Below are 16,509 nucleotides of genomic sequence, written 5' to 3' on the forward strand. Positions count from 1 at the left end.
TGAAAAAGCTCTCATTATATTCTAGCATGACATAATATCTACAGTTATAGATTCAAAATTTCATGAATATTTAAGCAACACTAGACAAACATTATCACCTCTGTCAGTAAATACGTCATTACTTCTCAAGTACATTACACAAACATTATCAGTTGTAGACAACATTGAGCAGGCGTATATGTATCTTATCTCACATGTTTCTGCAATATATGCTTTATTGTGCCTATTAATCTCTGTCAAATTATCAATCAACCTATCACTGCTATCAATCAAAGCTATCAATGTGCTTTAATATATCTACTAATCTCTCACAATTTTTTCTTACAATGTACCTGTTACATTTTATAAATTTTGCTACAATTTACCTACTTAGTATTATCTGTCAGATTAAGGACCTGCCCGAAACGTTGTGCATACAACATTGGCTTTACAAGAATGTAAACACAAACCTATGTACTCTTACAAACCCAATGTACCTTCTTGTATATTTATAACTAAATAAATAAATACATCACAACTCACGTAAATGTTTGCCTGTGTAGAGGTTTTGCAACCGAGGTCTCTATCATTATTATTACTCAGAAAATCAGTAGGAGCCATGAGGACGATTCAAACCAAGTGTACAGGTTCAAATACACCCCGTCCTCATAAACAAAGGCAAACAGTCCATTCCATGCACCCGCCAAACCCCCTGGTTATGAATTCAAAACCATTTACACACCACACACAACTGATGACATCCGAACACTTCCCGAACAAGTTATGCATTATTCGAACGTCAAACCAAAAAGCACCTATTTTCATCCTCATAGTTTCCAACATAGTGCTTCAAACTCGCCCTGTAACTTGTGCTACCCACTCCCCCAATATATGTGCCTAAGCTATGCAACTTCATCATTGTAATCATTGCTATCAACTTATATCATGGTTCTTGTACTGAATGCAAATTTGACTACAATTTACCTATTAATAATCCTCAAATTATACTACAGAGTAACTCTTGATAATCCTTAAATTATGCTACAATGTATCTGTTGATAATCCTCAAATTATGCTACAATGTACCTGTTGATAATCCTTAAATTATGCTACTGTGTACCTGTTGATAATCCTTAAATTATGTTACTGTGTACCTGTTGATAATCCTTAAATTATGCTACTGTGTACCTATTAATATTCGTCAAATTTTGCTACAAATTACCTACTTATAATTACTCGTTACATTAAGGACCTGCCCGAAACGCTGTGTGTGTGTTAGTGGCTTTGCAAGAATGTAAAACATTAATGCTATGTACTCCCATAAACCCAAAGTACCTTCTTGTATATAAATCAATAAAGTGCTTCGCTGACGACTTTTGTTCGAACCACAACCCTGTAAATGCTTCACCCACGTACTACAAATACAAATAACCGCCAACAGAACCTAAATACCTAACCTAACCTAAGCAAATGCCTAAATATGCAGTGTGTGCTAATATATAACAATATTATTTTATATTTGAGAAACTACCTATTTTGAATGAACAGCATGTTGAAATTGATGAATGCGTCTTTGGGGTCGACCTCTGGATGGAATGGACTTGGTCTGAGGACGGGTTGTCAAACTACACCAACTCGTGGTGTAGGCGTGTGTGCATGAGAATACCAAGTGTGCAAGTTCGAATCCTCCTCATAGCTCCTACTGATATTATCATTGATACATTCTGGGTACTGTGATTTCATTGTTCATTATTATTATTACTATTACTGTGTTGTTATTGGCATGTTGGCCATTAGGCCTTAACCAGGCACTGGAACCGGGATGGGTAATTTAGCATCATGTTAATGGTTTTGTGGGACAAATAACATTCAAGACCATAGTTTGTGCCTTTGGAGAACAGGTTGCACAATTCAACACCATAGGGTTGTATTGTACCATGCATGTACCGTTTGCACATAAAATATTCTAAACTAACCCATTTAACGTTCTTATAAATAAATAAATAAATAAATAAATAAATAAATAAATAATTAAATATATTTTCTTTACAACACAATCTGCCAATGTTTTAACATCTAGTTACATCAATTACTGCAAGGAACAGAGGCAATCCAGTGGCAGTGAAACGTAAGGTGAAAACTCTATTAGATTCATAAAAGACCTGGATAAATATTACAGTGTGACTGGGGCTGCACATTTCTGTAATAAATTAACGAGTAATATAATTGACGTAAGAGTCCCTGGATTGTTTCAAACGTAGGTTAGACATAATAGGAGTTTGCCTCCTATGGGCCAATAGGCCGCCCTTCTACAATTTCCCCTATTCATATGCTATTTTTTTCCAGGGCTTTAATTTACTTCACTGATTGAAAAAACGAGAGAAACCGGATCAGCGCAACAATGAAAGCTTAAGCTGGCGCCTCGAACCTGGGTCGCGAAAAGAATCCTTTTCTAAGCGGGCCGAGTAAGCCGGACGACTCAAACAGAAAACGGAACAGTACGTCACTTTTGTGAGTCGATTTTATTTCAAATTACGTCCAAATTTGCCCATAGTGCGCATACCAGCGAAAAGTGACGTTATTTTTAAGAGGACGGGTTGCGCTGGGACAACAGGGCAGTGATACGACCCTCTACGCCACCACCTCGGTATTTAATGATTACCTATGGCGGCACAACTTACTCAGGTATCTGCTGCTCCTTATTCCTCACCTCATCCACAGGATTCGGCTTTTAGAACATACATATGAGTCTAAGAGCGGGTTCAGTTAGAGGAGAGATTTAATCGACCGATCGCAATCTTCCAGCCCCACAAATTAAAGATGTTTTGTATAGCAGATAGACACCTGTTGAATCTGGGCTAACTGAGACTCACCAACCTCAGCTAAGACTCGCTGGACTCAGCTAAGGTTCACCGGACTCGGTTCATTCGTATGTAACTCAACTGATGACCACCTAACTAAGATGAGGGCAAACTGATTCAAATGAGGATTACATGACTTACCTGATGCTCAGGTGACTCTCACTTAGACCTAAACTGACTAAGGTCAGGTCTGGACTAATTCAAGTATTGACTCAAATAAAGCCCAACTAACTTCATTGAGACCTACGTGAGTTGCCAGAGATGTATCAACTTATCAGCCATGCACAGCACCTCGGTGGAAATCATGCGACAAACATCTGCAACACTGTAGTAAACATCGTAGCTTGGACGAGTCACCCCTCAACAGGAAAGCAAAACAACACACAAGACGAGTACACCGGCACAGGACATAAAGCTAAAACCTTTCAGATGCGCTTCGATCACTGGTCGTTCTTATCCCAGCGGGGTACTGATGGGAGCTCCCCAGTGCAACTTGATCATATCGGCGGCCTTCTCTCCGATCATGATGGTTGGGGCATTGGTGTTAGTGGTGGTAATTGCTGGCATGATGGAGGCATCTATCACACGCAGGCCCGCCACGCCCCGGACCCTGCACAACAGAAAAGGAGATAAAAAAATTTTCAGTAACATTGCCGTTCTGTTGGGCTGTGTCTTTGGGCCTCTATTTTTTTATTTCTGTAACTCACCAACCAACCAAATCTCACCCTAAAGTCACTACTATTGGTGTTAATTTTCTGAAGCCCAACATCTTAAACGATGCAGTAATTACTGAACTTAAAATAAATAGTATGACTGGCAGCTGACGCAAGAAACTATTTTGAAACAAATTATTAGCCCAATAAATTGAAGAATAAATTTAAAAATAAAAAAACAATTGCTTGCATAACAAATGAAAAACTTGTAAGCCTACTGTCACATAATTACCCTCAGGCACTGACTTCTAAGCAGCCACCGATTACTCCTGAAGATGGATTGATTGATTGATAAAGATTAAGCCACCCAAGACGTGGCACGGGCATAAATAGCCCGTAAGTGGTACAATTTTTGCTTCAGTAAATCTTTTCAGTGTTCTGAGGTCCCAACTCCTGAAGTTTATTTGTTGTTTAAGATTCAGCTTCTAGGAACAAAAAGTATCAAAGTAGCACGGGCTATGGTGAGCCCGTAGTGGACTTACCTGACACAGTAGCGGGTTGTAACTCCTGAAGTCTATTCAGTTTATATATATTACGGGCTATTCATGCCCGTGCCACCTGTTGGGTGGGCTTAATCTTCATCAATCGAGTTTATGTAAATGTCTTATGTGTAAGTATGTTGCAAAATAAACATGAATATTAATATGTAAAATGACATTCTGTGTTCATACATTTCTTAATATTCCTGCACCTTGCGCTGACACCTTGGTTAACCACTGACATTTAACCACTCTCGATATAAGTCTAACATGTTATGTATGGTTATGTATGTATAAATTGGCTGTCTGTCCCCCCGACACAATGAATTATAATGATTTAACTACTGTTTTCAACCTTGAATTTTGACTTGACTCCTGTTCCCCCATATTCACATTGAAGCTTTTATGTGGCTTTTTGTTTGTTTATGCTACGTAAAGCAAACAATCAGCTGGATATAACTGAGATGTGTGTGTGTTTTTCTTTGTCATTCTGTCTCTTCCTTCTCTAACTAACTCACTCTCACTCTGACACACAAACACACACACACACACACACTTTCTCTAATTCCCGCCAACCTGAGCTGGGCGTCGACGACACTGTAGGGGTCTGAGGTGGGGCCCATCTTGCAAGTGCCGGTAGGGTGGTAGATGGTCCCCGCGAGACTCCTGGCGTAGCACTCCCAGTACTTGTCAGAGTAGAGAACCTCGTGCTCGCACCCCGGCAGCACACGGTCGTAGAACACGGCATCGAAGTCATCTTTGAGAGGAGGTGACTCTCCAATTTTAATACCGAACCTTATACCTGTTAGAGAAAATATGAGTAAGTGGGAGATTTTTAATGTTTTTCAAGTTTCGCGGTGGAATTATGCATGATGAGTTTCTGTGAACAAGTTTGTGAATCCGATGAATACCAGATGCATGCCTGAACCCACTAGGTCATGACAGGACAAAAGCTATTCAACCCGGCACTATTGAGTCCACTAAAGGAGTCTGACGATCCCAGCTGGTTGAATAGTCAACTATTCAACCTAGTTGAATAGTTTTTGTCCTGTCGTGGCCTAGTTGGTCACGGTGTGGGACTGGTACCTACCAGAATGCTAGTTCCAATCCCCGCACTGTTTCAACTGATATTCTCATCTATATTGTTCCAGGGGCATAAGCATTTAACAAGAGGCTTTGAATTAGACACCCAACCGGTAGGTGTCCTCAGCCTACCTTATTTAATATTTTAAATAATATTTTGCTAAACTCTGAGCCTAGTACACCCAACGAACACATCATTAGCTATGCTGATGATATAATGATACCCATCACTGGATATGCTGACACTCAAGACTCTTAACTCTGTATTAGACTCACGACAGAATCACTATTTAGTCATCTCAGTAGATAATAGAAAATATATCTGTGTCCACCCAGGCAGGGAAGAGATAATCGCCAGATGCAATTACAAATAAAACAGGAGATGCTTTGTTGACCAGACCACACACTAGAAGGTGAAGGGACGACGACGTTTCGGTCCGTCCTGGACCATTTCAATCGACTTGAGAATGGTCCAGGACGGACCGAAACGTCGTCGTCCCTTCACCTTTTAGTGTGTGGTCTGGTCAACATACTTTAGCCACGTTATTGTGACTCATCGCCTGCATAAGGAGATGCTTTTTCACCCATAAGGTTGTAAACCCGTGGAACCGCCTACCCGCCCAAGCGCGTAAACACCAAAACTCTGCTGAGTTTTAAAATACAGCTGGAAAAAATCACCTGGACAATTGGGGGGAAACCTTTGACAAGCCACCGGGTTCCTGTCCTCAACGAACCCACTAGTGGCCCCTCAGGTAAATTCAGGCATGATGACTCCCAGCTACGGAATGATGGATACGGAAACACATTCAAATACCTTGGCCTTGAGGTCCCACTGTATGGTCATGTTGTAGTCAGACCGGCATGTCAGTATAAGAGACACTTAAAAAGAGTCTCCAGGCTGTGTCAGGGTATCACTCAGGCTACGGTGCCAAATGTCACAATGATGTACCTTACATACATCACATCTTTAGTAGATTATGCTGCACCTCTGCTTCCTTTACTGCCTGAAAGAAAGCTTAGATGGCTTGAAAAAATTCAGAAGAAACTTTGAGGATTGTCCTTAGGTGGCCTCGTTCTACAAAGATACTAATAACATATTCCGAACGTCGTTGATCGTGTTACTGAAATTAGTGTTCTAATTGGTATAACATTTCTTAGGCTAGCTCCTCCTAACCTTGCAAAAAACAAAACAAAACGCTCCAGATATTCTTTATTGAAGGTCTACGTTTATTTCTTTATATATACAAGAGTTCTTACATTCTTTTACAGCCATCAGCACGCATAGCGTTTCGGGCAAGTTCTTAATCCCAATTTTTTCACACACACACACACACACACACACACACACACACACACACACACACACACACACACACACACACACACACACACACGGGGCCTCGTAGCCTGGTGGATAGCGCGCAGGACTCGTAATTCTGTGGCGCGGGTTCGATTCCCGCACGAGGCAGAAACAAATGGGCAAAGTTTCTTTCACCCTAAGTGCCCCTGTTACCTAGCAGTAAATAGGTACCTGGGAGTTAGTCAGCTGTCACGGGCTGCTTCCTGGGGTGTGTGGTGTGGTGTGTAAAAAAAAAAAAAAAAAAAAAATGTAGTTAGTAAACAGTTGATTGACAGTTGAGAGGCGGGCCGAAAGAGCAAAGCTCAACCCCCGCAAAAACACAACTAGTAAACACACACACACACATCTCCAGGAAGCAGCTCGTAGCAGCTGTCCAACTCCCAGGTACCTATTTACTACTAGATGAACAGGTGCATCAGGGTGAAATAAACTCTGCCCATTTGTTTCTGCCTCCGCCACGGATCGACCCCGGACCCTTATGACTATCAACCCCGATTGCTCTCCTCTCAGTCGTCAGGCCCCGGACTCGGCCAGTCGAACATTGTTCAAAATGTTTTACTAACATTACAACTGCACTCAGAATGAATCAGATTCACAATTTGTACCCAGAGAGACAACTGCACCGTGGGAGATTATCCCCCATTCAAGGGGTGCGAAGGGCAGGGAAGGTGGTGAAGGGCTGGGAAGGTGGCGAAGGGCAGGGAAGGTGGCGAAGGGCTGGGAAGGTGGCGAAGGGCAGGGAAGGTGGCGAAGGGCAGGGAAGACGGTGAGCACCAAATATTTCTGCCATACATCAACTAATTTTAATGGACATGCTGGAGATGCTTCGACCATCTCTCACAGTGGCAGAATAATGTTAGAAGGATGCATCGTAACGTGAAACAGTGTCTAATTGTTGACAGTGTTGGACAATATGAGCAATTGCAGCTTCTCCGAGACATTCTTATTGCAACACATATCTTGTCGAAGGGATAGTTTTGACATGTCGCTATTTTATGACGTTCTTATATTAAAATAACCTTTCACCTCACAAGGACCTTCCACTCAACAACCCTCTACCATGTCTCCGTCGTGGGTGATGACATATCACCACTCACACTTCCTGCCCTTATATCCCTTACCTCTGATAAACGCTGCCATGTCGTCGGGGTGGTCGAAGTAGTTGAGGTCGATGACTGGCGGGTCGAACGGGTCGGCGGACCTGAGGGTGATGGATCCTCTGCTCTTGGGTCTGGCGAGAAAGGGAGTGATGGAGAACCCTTCCCGCCCACCCAGATTGACGAAGTACTGGTGGTAGAGCTGTACACGAGTGGGAAAGAGTGAGAGAAAAGGGTAAGTTATCAGGAGATGAAGAAGGCCCTCAGCCGCCTTGTGACTAAGAAAAGAGGAAAATCCTCAAGGGGAAACAATGAGAATAAGAATCTCATTGTATTGATTCATTGAATTGAATCTCATTGTATTGATTCATTGAATTGAATCTCATTGTATTGATTCATTGAATTGAATCTCATTGTATCGATTCTCAATACAATGAGAATCAACATTAAGACTAAGCCTCTTACAGTAGGGCTGCAGACGCAATCTTGCAAGGAAGTCACGAGAGTGACGGAGGTGAGCAGGAGAAAAAATACCAAGATAAGGAGTTAGAGTTCTGGCAAGCCAGGAGCCAAGAGGATAGCCAATACAGCCTCTCCAAGAAATGACAGGATGAAGAGGAACACCAGGCTCGTGAGTTTTAGGAAGACCGTAGAAATAAGGAAGAGAAGGGTAAATGATACGGAAACGTTTGACAAGATCAAAGGCAGGAGGACAGATACTAAAGATCTGTTTTAGTTTACGGTTAAAAAACAAAAAGAGTTTTAAGGGGGATTCAAAGGGTTATCAGAAACCAAAGGAACATATGTACGGGAGTTAGAGAGCAAAACATTAGCTCTTTGGAGGCAGTCCACGTGAAAGGATAAGTTATGTTTGCTGCTGGTATTCAGAAAACTTATGTTAGCGTATTCATTTCTGTCTAATGAACTTTATATAATCATCGTAATCATTAACTTTTGAGATGGAAGAATTTGTTATTAGATACATGACTGATGTCGTATGCTAATACTAATCAAACGAAGAATTACAGCACTACGATGTATGCATCATTTTTCTGATCAATTATGGTCAGTGATCGAACCTCAGCAAGTCATTACTTATCAGAATTGACATACATTTCTCTATTATCTAATGTAACAATATTCAATATAGCTTAAAAGAACATGATCAAAACTAATAACAAAATAAATAAGTCGATGATTTATGAAGCAAATAATGCACACAAAGCCTTCAGTTTTCACGAAAATCATGAAGTCCAACAATCAGATGAAATTAGTGATAATATACACGATACACGAGAAAGACGATGAAGGAGGGGAAGGGGGAAGGGTTAGACGTACGTCCTTTCTGAAGCCAAGAATGTGGGAGGAGAGGATGCCGAAGTCGTTGCCGACGGTAAAGGGTAGGAAGGTGACCTGCACTTCGGGCCAGTTGGGGTCTCCAACTTCCGCCAGCGGATACGCATAAGCCTCGATGGAGACGGCCGTTGTCAGCAGTCCTGTGTATCAGAGAAGGACCTCAGACAGAACACAAATGGATTAGAGTACCGGCAACTCTGTCTTTGGTTTCTTTGGGTCTGAATATGTGTATGTATCGTCCGTGAATGATGTTAGTAGATTTCTACACCGAAAGGTATATCAGAAAAAGGCTGGTTGAATAAGAATATGAAGTGTTTTAGTTCACCGATCGGCTATTGCATAAGGAGGTTGTATAGGCTGTATGACCAACCCTGCACTTGGGTATGGGAGTGCTTGGTGAACCTATAGCATCCTTTTATGCCAAGACATCTCCAACTAGTACTATATATATATATATATATATATATATATATATATATATATATATATATATATATATATATATATATATATATATATATATATATATATATATATATACATACTCACAGATAGCTTCCCAACAGGGGCTTTTACCCTGGGCATTTTACTCAACAAACTTACACTTTCTCAGATGTTTAAGACTGGAAACCTCGACTCCAACGTCCGACCGATGGGCCACCTCAGCTCCGCTATGAACTTTGCCGACTATCACCTCCCTTCTTCTGAAACATTTCCTTTCTTCCTCTGGAACCTGTAAGTCTATTTCCCATGCACACGGATATCCAACACTGATGAGGTACAAGTGCACTTTTCTTCCTCTATTGTATTGTTCCACTTCACTAAAATAAGTGCTCTCTCTTTCTCTCCCTTTTTCTCTCCAACAACAGAATATTACTCACCGTCCCTCCGATGGATGTACTCCTTCAGAACCTCGGGCCTGGCGGTGTCCAGAACGTTGAATGACGATCCGTTCCTGGTGGTCCAAGAGATGCCGTTGAGGTAGGCGTGATCCATCAGGTTTCGGCCAACGCCCGGAACGTTCGCCACCAACGGAATCTGACAATGGAACATACGAACGTTGTACTGTGCGGTTTTTCACGGTGAACCTGACAATGGAACGCACGAAACGCTGTACTGTATCGTTTTTTTGAGGGTTGAGTCTGACAACGGAACGTATGAAACATTTGATTGTAATGATACCTAGAATTATCGTAGGGGTGATGTATGCGTTCTATAGGGGAACGTTTTCGATTGTTCTATGCTTGTGGGAACCCTGAAATGATTGGAATTTTTGAGGTTTTGTTGCTCATGATCACACGGATTCAAATGTCTTGTTCTCAGTGGAAAACATTTTGGCACTTCTCGGAAGAGAAGAATTTAGGTTACAAATGAAAAGACTTGAATGCGAGTTTCTTCAAGTAAAAATTAAAACGCTACTCGGTAGAAAGGAGGAATAGTAGAAGTAGGAGAGGATGACGAAGAGTAGGAGATTTTACGTAAATTTACCTGAGGGCCACTAACACTCTAGGGGCCTTTGAAGAGGACAAGAAGCCGACGGCTTGTCAAAGGTCCCAAATTTGTCCCGATGATATTTCAAGCTAGATTCCAAAATTAAACAGCGTTTTGGCATTTAGGCGGTTCCATGGGTTTATAGCTCTATGGGTGAAAAAGGTTCTCCTGTTTTCAGTCCAACACAGTGCCTGGTTGAACTTGATACCACTGCTCCTTGTTCCTGTTACATCTGACCGTTTGAAGAAGTTGTCTCGAACAATATCCTCCAAATTGTCCAGTATAGATAGGAGGATAAAAGGTGGAGGAGGAGGAGAGGGATACGTACACCGAGGTGCTAAGAATAGGGATACATACACCGTAGCGGTAACAATAGGGATACGTACACCGTGGGGGTAAGAATAGGGATACATACACCGTGGCGGTAAGAATAGGGATACATACACCGTGGCGGTAAGAATAGGGATACATACACCGTGGCGGTAAGAATAGGGATACGTACACCGTGGCGGTAAGAATAGGGATACGTACACCGTGGCGGTAAGAATAGGGATACATACACCGTGGCGGTAAGAATAGGGATACATACACCGTGGCGGTCAAGCTGGTCGGCGGGTCCCACGCCAGACAGCATCAGGATCTGGGGAGAGTTGATGGCGCCAGCAGACAAGATCACCTCCCGCCTGGCGTGTACTGACTTTACCTGTGGGGGAGGGCGAGAGTTTACCAGGTGCGGGGGAGGCAGGGGAAAGGGGTTCCAATATGTGGGGTTGGAGGGGGGGAGTTCCATTTGTGTGGGGGATGGGATGGGGAGGTTACCCTGTGTAGTGTCTGGTGGAAGAGGAGTGAACTTCCACGCCACTCCCTCTTCCACTCCACTCCATGTGGAGTGGAAGAGGGGGGGGGGTTAAAATATTAACAGGGTGGTGGAAGAGGTTAGATTGGTCGTGTAGGGTGTGGTTGGTAATTACTCCTAAAACATAAAACTATCCCATTAACATTCCATTCACAACCATCAATAAAGTTACAGATTATCAAGTTCCTCGCTAAGCCAAAATGCAAAACTGCATCACTAGTTCCACCAAACTGTTACTTGCTTAGCTAAACGAATTTTGTGATTTAGTTTTTAAGCCAAATCGGCGCCTCTATAACTATTTCCACTACCTCCCAAGGGATGAGAATGGGGTCCACTACCTCCCAAGGGATGGGAATGGGGTCCACTACCTCCCAAGGGATGGGAATGGGGTCCACTACCTCCCAAGGGATGGGAATGGGGTCAACTACCTCCCAAGGAATGGAAATGGGGTCCACTACCTCCCAAGGAATGGGAATGGGGTCCACTACCTCCCAAGGGATGGGAATGGGGTCCACTACCTCCCAAGGGATGGGAATGGGGTCCACTACCTCCCAAGGGATGGGAATGGGGTCCACGACATCCCAAGGGATGGGAATGGGGTCCACTACCTCCCAAGGGATGGGAATGGGGTCCACTACCGCCCACTGGATGGGTATGGGGTGCATAATGAACACACAAAATCAAGATAGGCTTCTTTAAGCATACATATACTAGGTATAAAAGGAAATCTCACCAAAGCAAATGCTAATAATAATAATAGGTTATGATATACGTACCTTTCCCTTGTGCAGGAATTTGACTCCTACTGCTCTCTTCTTCTCGTTAAATAATATCTAAAGATGAAACCAGAATTATTGCATTATTAATAATGTATATATGAGTGGGATTGGGTGGTTATATATAGGAGCTGCCTCGAATGGGACAATAGGCCTTCAGCAGTTACCTTTGTTCTTATGTTATGTTCTTAAAACGCACAGTTTGAACAGTTGGAGAACAACATCATGAGTGCCCTTCCATTCTGTATCTCCAACTGATATAAGCAAGACATGTTAATGTTATCAGAAGGAAAAACCCGTGATTTTTATGATTTTACATTATTTGTTGGCATATAAAATGGTCTGAATCTTTTTCATATTATAATATGTACATTTAAAAACGACTTTTTATCAACTTAATTTCGTAGAACACATTACAATTTTGTTACAAGAAATCAGGAATGCTTATCAAACATGAGTGATTTCTGCCCGAAACGCTGCGCGTACTAGTGGCTTTACAAGAGTGTAATTACTGTACTATGCTATGTATTCTAACAAACCCAATGTACCTTCTTGTATATAAATAAATAAATAAAATAACATAAACCTCATGTAGGAAATATGCAACTAAATGTCGAGTCTCTAAATACTGTGCTTTGTAGTTTAGATTTACACTAATGTAATATAATTTGGTCCAGTGTTATAATTTAATTGCCTATGCTGGAAGCATAGGCAATTACTGTGTGTGTTTGTCATTTGCTTGGTGACGTGTATGTTTGTACGTCATTTGATGTATGCACGTACGTCACTTGCTAGAAGACATGCTCGGCCACAGGTAGTGACATCAACGTACCTGAGTGACGTGTGCATTGAGGACGACATGAAGGTTGGATCTGAAGGTTGAGGGCTTGACGTAGGCTTCGGCCGTGGACCAACGCATGCTGTTCCTCGTTGTGTAGTCCACCACAGAGAAGCCTGGAAAGTTTGCAGTAGCAGCTCTTAACACCAGTTATGGTAGCAGATGGAGCAGCGATACATTAGCAAATCAGCTTCAGTCATTACACAAGTAATAGTTTGGTTTTGAAGGGTTGTTAAGTCCCCCACAACAGCTTACTGACCAAGCAACAAGTCTGCAACGTAATCCAGGACTAAACTCTAAAAGTGATTATACTTTTAGGGGAGTGAAGGAGAAACTTACCTATAAGGTTAGGGTCGCTGGGATCCACTGTATTGTACCCGAACAGCTTCCCAGCCTTCAGCCATCCCTGCACTATTGGAGTTCTCCACTTCTTGTTCTCCACTGTCAGAGGCCCGCCGAACCCATGAAGGTGAGCTGGGGGTGGAACAAAAGTTTATATACACACACACACACACACACACACCCAGCATGGAGTCCATATCTAGTCAAGGATAAGACTAAACTGGAAAAGGTTCAAAGGTTTGCCACCAGACTAGTACCCGAGCTGAGAGGTATGAGCTACGAGGAGAGACTACGGGAATTAAACCTCACTTCGCTGGAAGACAGAAGAGTTAGGGGGGACATGATCACCACATTCAAGATTCTGAAGGGGATTGATAGGGTAGATAAAGACAGTCTATTTAACACAAGGGGAACACGCACAAGGGGACACAGGTGGAAACTGAGTGCCCAAATGAGCCACAGAGATATTAGAAAGAACTTTTTTAGTGTCAGAGTGGTTGACAAATGGAATGCATTAGGGGGTGATGTGGTGGAGGCTCACTCCATACACAGTTTCAAGTGTAGATATGACAGAGCCCGATAGGCTCAGGAATCTGTACACCTGTTGATTGACGGTTGAGAGGCGGGACCAAAGAGCCAGAGCTCAACCCCCGCAAACACAACTAGGTGAGTACAACTAGGTGAGTACACACACACACACACACACACACACACACACACACACACACACACACACACACACACACACACACGCACACACACACACACACACACACACACACACACACACACACACCTTGGAGCAGTTGCTAAAGGCAAAGGACTCAATATAACTTTAAACTGGATCCCATCCCATATTGGAATCCCATTAAATGAAAAAGCTGATGAAATTGCTAAATTGGCAGCTCGTCATCCAGTGATACATAAAACAATTCAACCCAGCCTAGAGAACATAAAAAACATCATCACCAAAAAACTCTCACATCTCAACAAAGCCTACCTACACCAGAGAATAGCTGAAGGTTCGCCATCTGCAACATGGTATCTTCAGGCAACCAAATTAGAAAGGTTAAATATCCCGAAAGGAATCCACAGGGAAATAGCAGTCAGGTTATATAGACTACGTCTAGGTTACAGATGCAACTGGGAGATTAGTGAACCCCGACAGAGAGAGTGCATCTTCTGCCAAACTGTCACAGAAAAGCCATTACTTCACTATCTTCTGGAATGTGAAGCAACCAATGACCTTAGAAGAGCTTTAAGAGTTCCTGAATCATGCAGTGCCCACCCAGAAGCCATCAACACAGCCACTCTCCTGGTCAACAAAGGTGTCCAGCAGCTGGACACCCTCATAAAGACTGTGAAGCAGTATCCTCCCCCGCGATAACAGCTTGATGGTTAAATGCAACCTCAGAATACTGAGAAAAAAAAATTGTACCACTTACTGGCTATTCATGCCCGTGCCACCTCTTGGGTGGCTTAATCTTTATCAATCAATCACACACACACACACACACACACACACACACACACACACACACACACACACACACACACACACACACACACACACACACACACACACTGGGAAATTGCACTGTCTTGTTTCAGAATTGTTTTATCTTGGATCAACTGGAATACTTTGCATTTGTAATAATATTATAAAACCTGACACTTTAGCATTTGTTTAATACTTAAAGCATATAACTTCATTGGAAATTAATTTTAAACCTTCAAATTTGTGTCCAAAAGAACACCACAACACATGTAAATGTATTACGTTATTGTATATTCAAAATTACATTTATTTCAGCAATTACTATAAATGTGTTGAAGATGATGCGCACTGCTCAGCTTACCAGGTCCTGCGCACCCACCTGTACCTACCATTTTTCTTGGTGATCTTGCCCCTGTAGTCCTCCATCTTGAGGAAGTACGGGAAGACGTCCTTGAACCCCCAGCCAGGATTGCCAAGGGCTTCCCAGTTATCGTAGTCATTCCTGTGGCCTCGCAAGTAGAACATGGAGTTGATGACTGATGAGCCGCCTATGACCCGTCCCCGTGGATAAGGGGTTCGCTGTTGAGGAGAAATGTGTTGGAGAGTTGGGAGGACCCGGTTGATTGTCTGGCTACATTTCCATTGCATGTGGTGTTGTAGAAGGAATGTGTATGGTTGAGTGGATCAAATATAACTCCTCTACTTTAAATATAAGTACTTATAGTAAGTATTTGATCGAAAGTACCAATATGGAGTGATGGACCACCAGAAAGTTGACTTTTGTAATATTGAATCTGGACAAATAAGAAACTTTTTTGTATCTGTAACATAAATAAAAGACTTAACCCAACACCACCTAGCAATCCTCGGACATGACAGACCTATATCTTCCTACAGAAATGTTTCCCATAAATCCTGTGCTACGTAGCCTTCCCGGCTTGGTGCCTTCCTGTGATAATTACTTACTTTCCGTAAATCCCGGACCACACCACAGGTGGGTAAGGGTGTTGGGAGGTATCACACCATGCTATACCCAGAGCTACCATGCAAATGCAATAGGAAATGATATATGATAACTTTGCTACTGCAACCATTGCTGCTCCTACAGTACTTGGGGGCGCTGGAAGGCGATGCCTTCTAGCTGATATTCACTCTATTATAGTATCTTGGTTAGGAGTATGTTAGTTATATAATTAATATTAATTCCCGTTGTCGGGAGCCAGAATACCCGTTTGGGTAGAATGGAGCCAGAATAAAGAATAACGGAACTGTAGCATAGCACACTATGCTCCTGTAGCATAGCACACTATGCTCCTGTAGCATAGCACACTATGCTCCTGTAGCATAGCACACTATGCTCCTGTAGCATAGCACACTATGCTCCTGTAGCATAGCACACTATGCTCCTGTAGCATAGCACACTATGCTCCTGTAGCATAGCACACTATGCTCCTGTAGCATAGCACACTATGCTCCTGTAGCATAGCACACTATGCTCCTGTAGCATAGCACACTATGCTCCTGTAGCATAGCACACTATGCTCCTGTAGCATAGCACACTATGCTCCTGTAGCATAGCACACTATGCTCCTGTAGCATAGCACACTATGCTCCTGTAGCATAGCACACTATGCTCCTGTAGCATAGCACACTATGCTCCTGTAGCATAGCACACTATGCTCCTGTAGCATAGCACACACTACGGTACAGGAGCCAGAATAGAGTGAGCATACCCCGTAACTTTTTCCAGGGAAATAAAGTCTGACAAATATAAAAGAAC

The 16,509-nt window shown here is 42.5% G+C and overlaps 1 protein-coding gene across 3 annotated transcripts in view; it reads right to left on the minus strand.

The window, feature by feature from the left end:
• Positions 1-16,509, minus strand: part of LOC123762457 (glucose dehydrogenase [FAD, quinone]) — a 134,833-nt gene continuing 118,324 nt past the window's right edge. For 2 of the 3 annotated variants that reach the window (XM_069324884.1, XM_045748969.2), the window contains 10 exons: positions 15,119-15,308; positions 13,229-13,363; positions 12,884-13,005; positions 12,052-12,108; positions 11,009-11,122; positions 9,810-9,966; positions 8,911-9,068; positions 7,597-7,774; positions 4,609-4,834; positions 1-3,450 (listed from right to left, as the gene is read on the minus strand). In XM_069324884.1, coding sequence (XP_069180985.1) covers positions 3,294-3,450; positions 4,609-4,834; positions 7,597-7,774; positions 8,911-9,068; positions 9,810-9,966; positions 11,009-11,122; positions 12,052-12,108; positions 12,884-13,005; positions 13,229-13,363; positions 15,119-15,308 — 1,494 coding nt within the window. In that variant the 3' untranslated portion in view covers positions 1-3,293. Of the gene's footprint in view, positions 3,451-4,608; positions 4,835-6,778; positions 7,775-8,910; positions 9,069-9,809; positions 9,967-11,008; positions 11,123-12,051; positions 12,109-12,883; positions 13,006-13,228; positions 13,364-15,118; positions 15,309-16,509 lie in introns of those variants that run through there. The other variant, XM_069324893.1, reaches the window with a different exon arrangement.

Source organism: Procambarus clarkii, chromosome 2 (assembly GCF_040958095.1).
Source record: "Procambarus clarkii isolate CNS0578487 chromosome 2, FALCON_Pclarkii_2.0, whole genome shotgun sequence".
Lineage (NCBI taxonomy): Eukaryota > Metazoa > Arthropoda > Malacostraca > Decapoda > Cambaridae > Procambarus > Procambarus clarkii.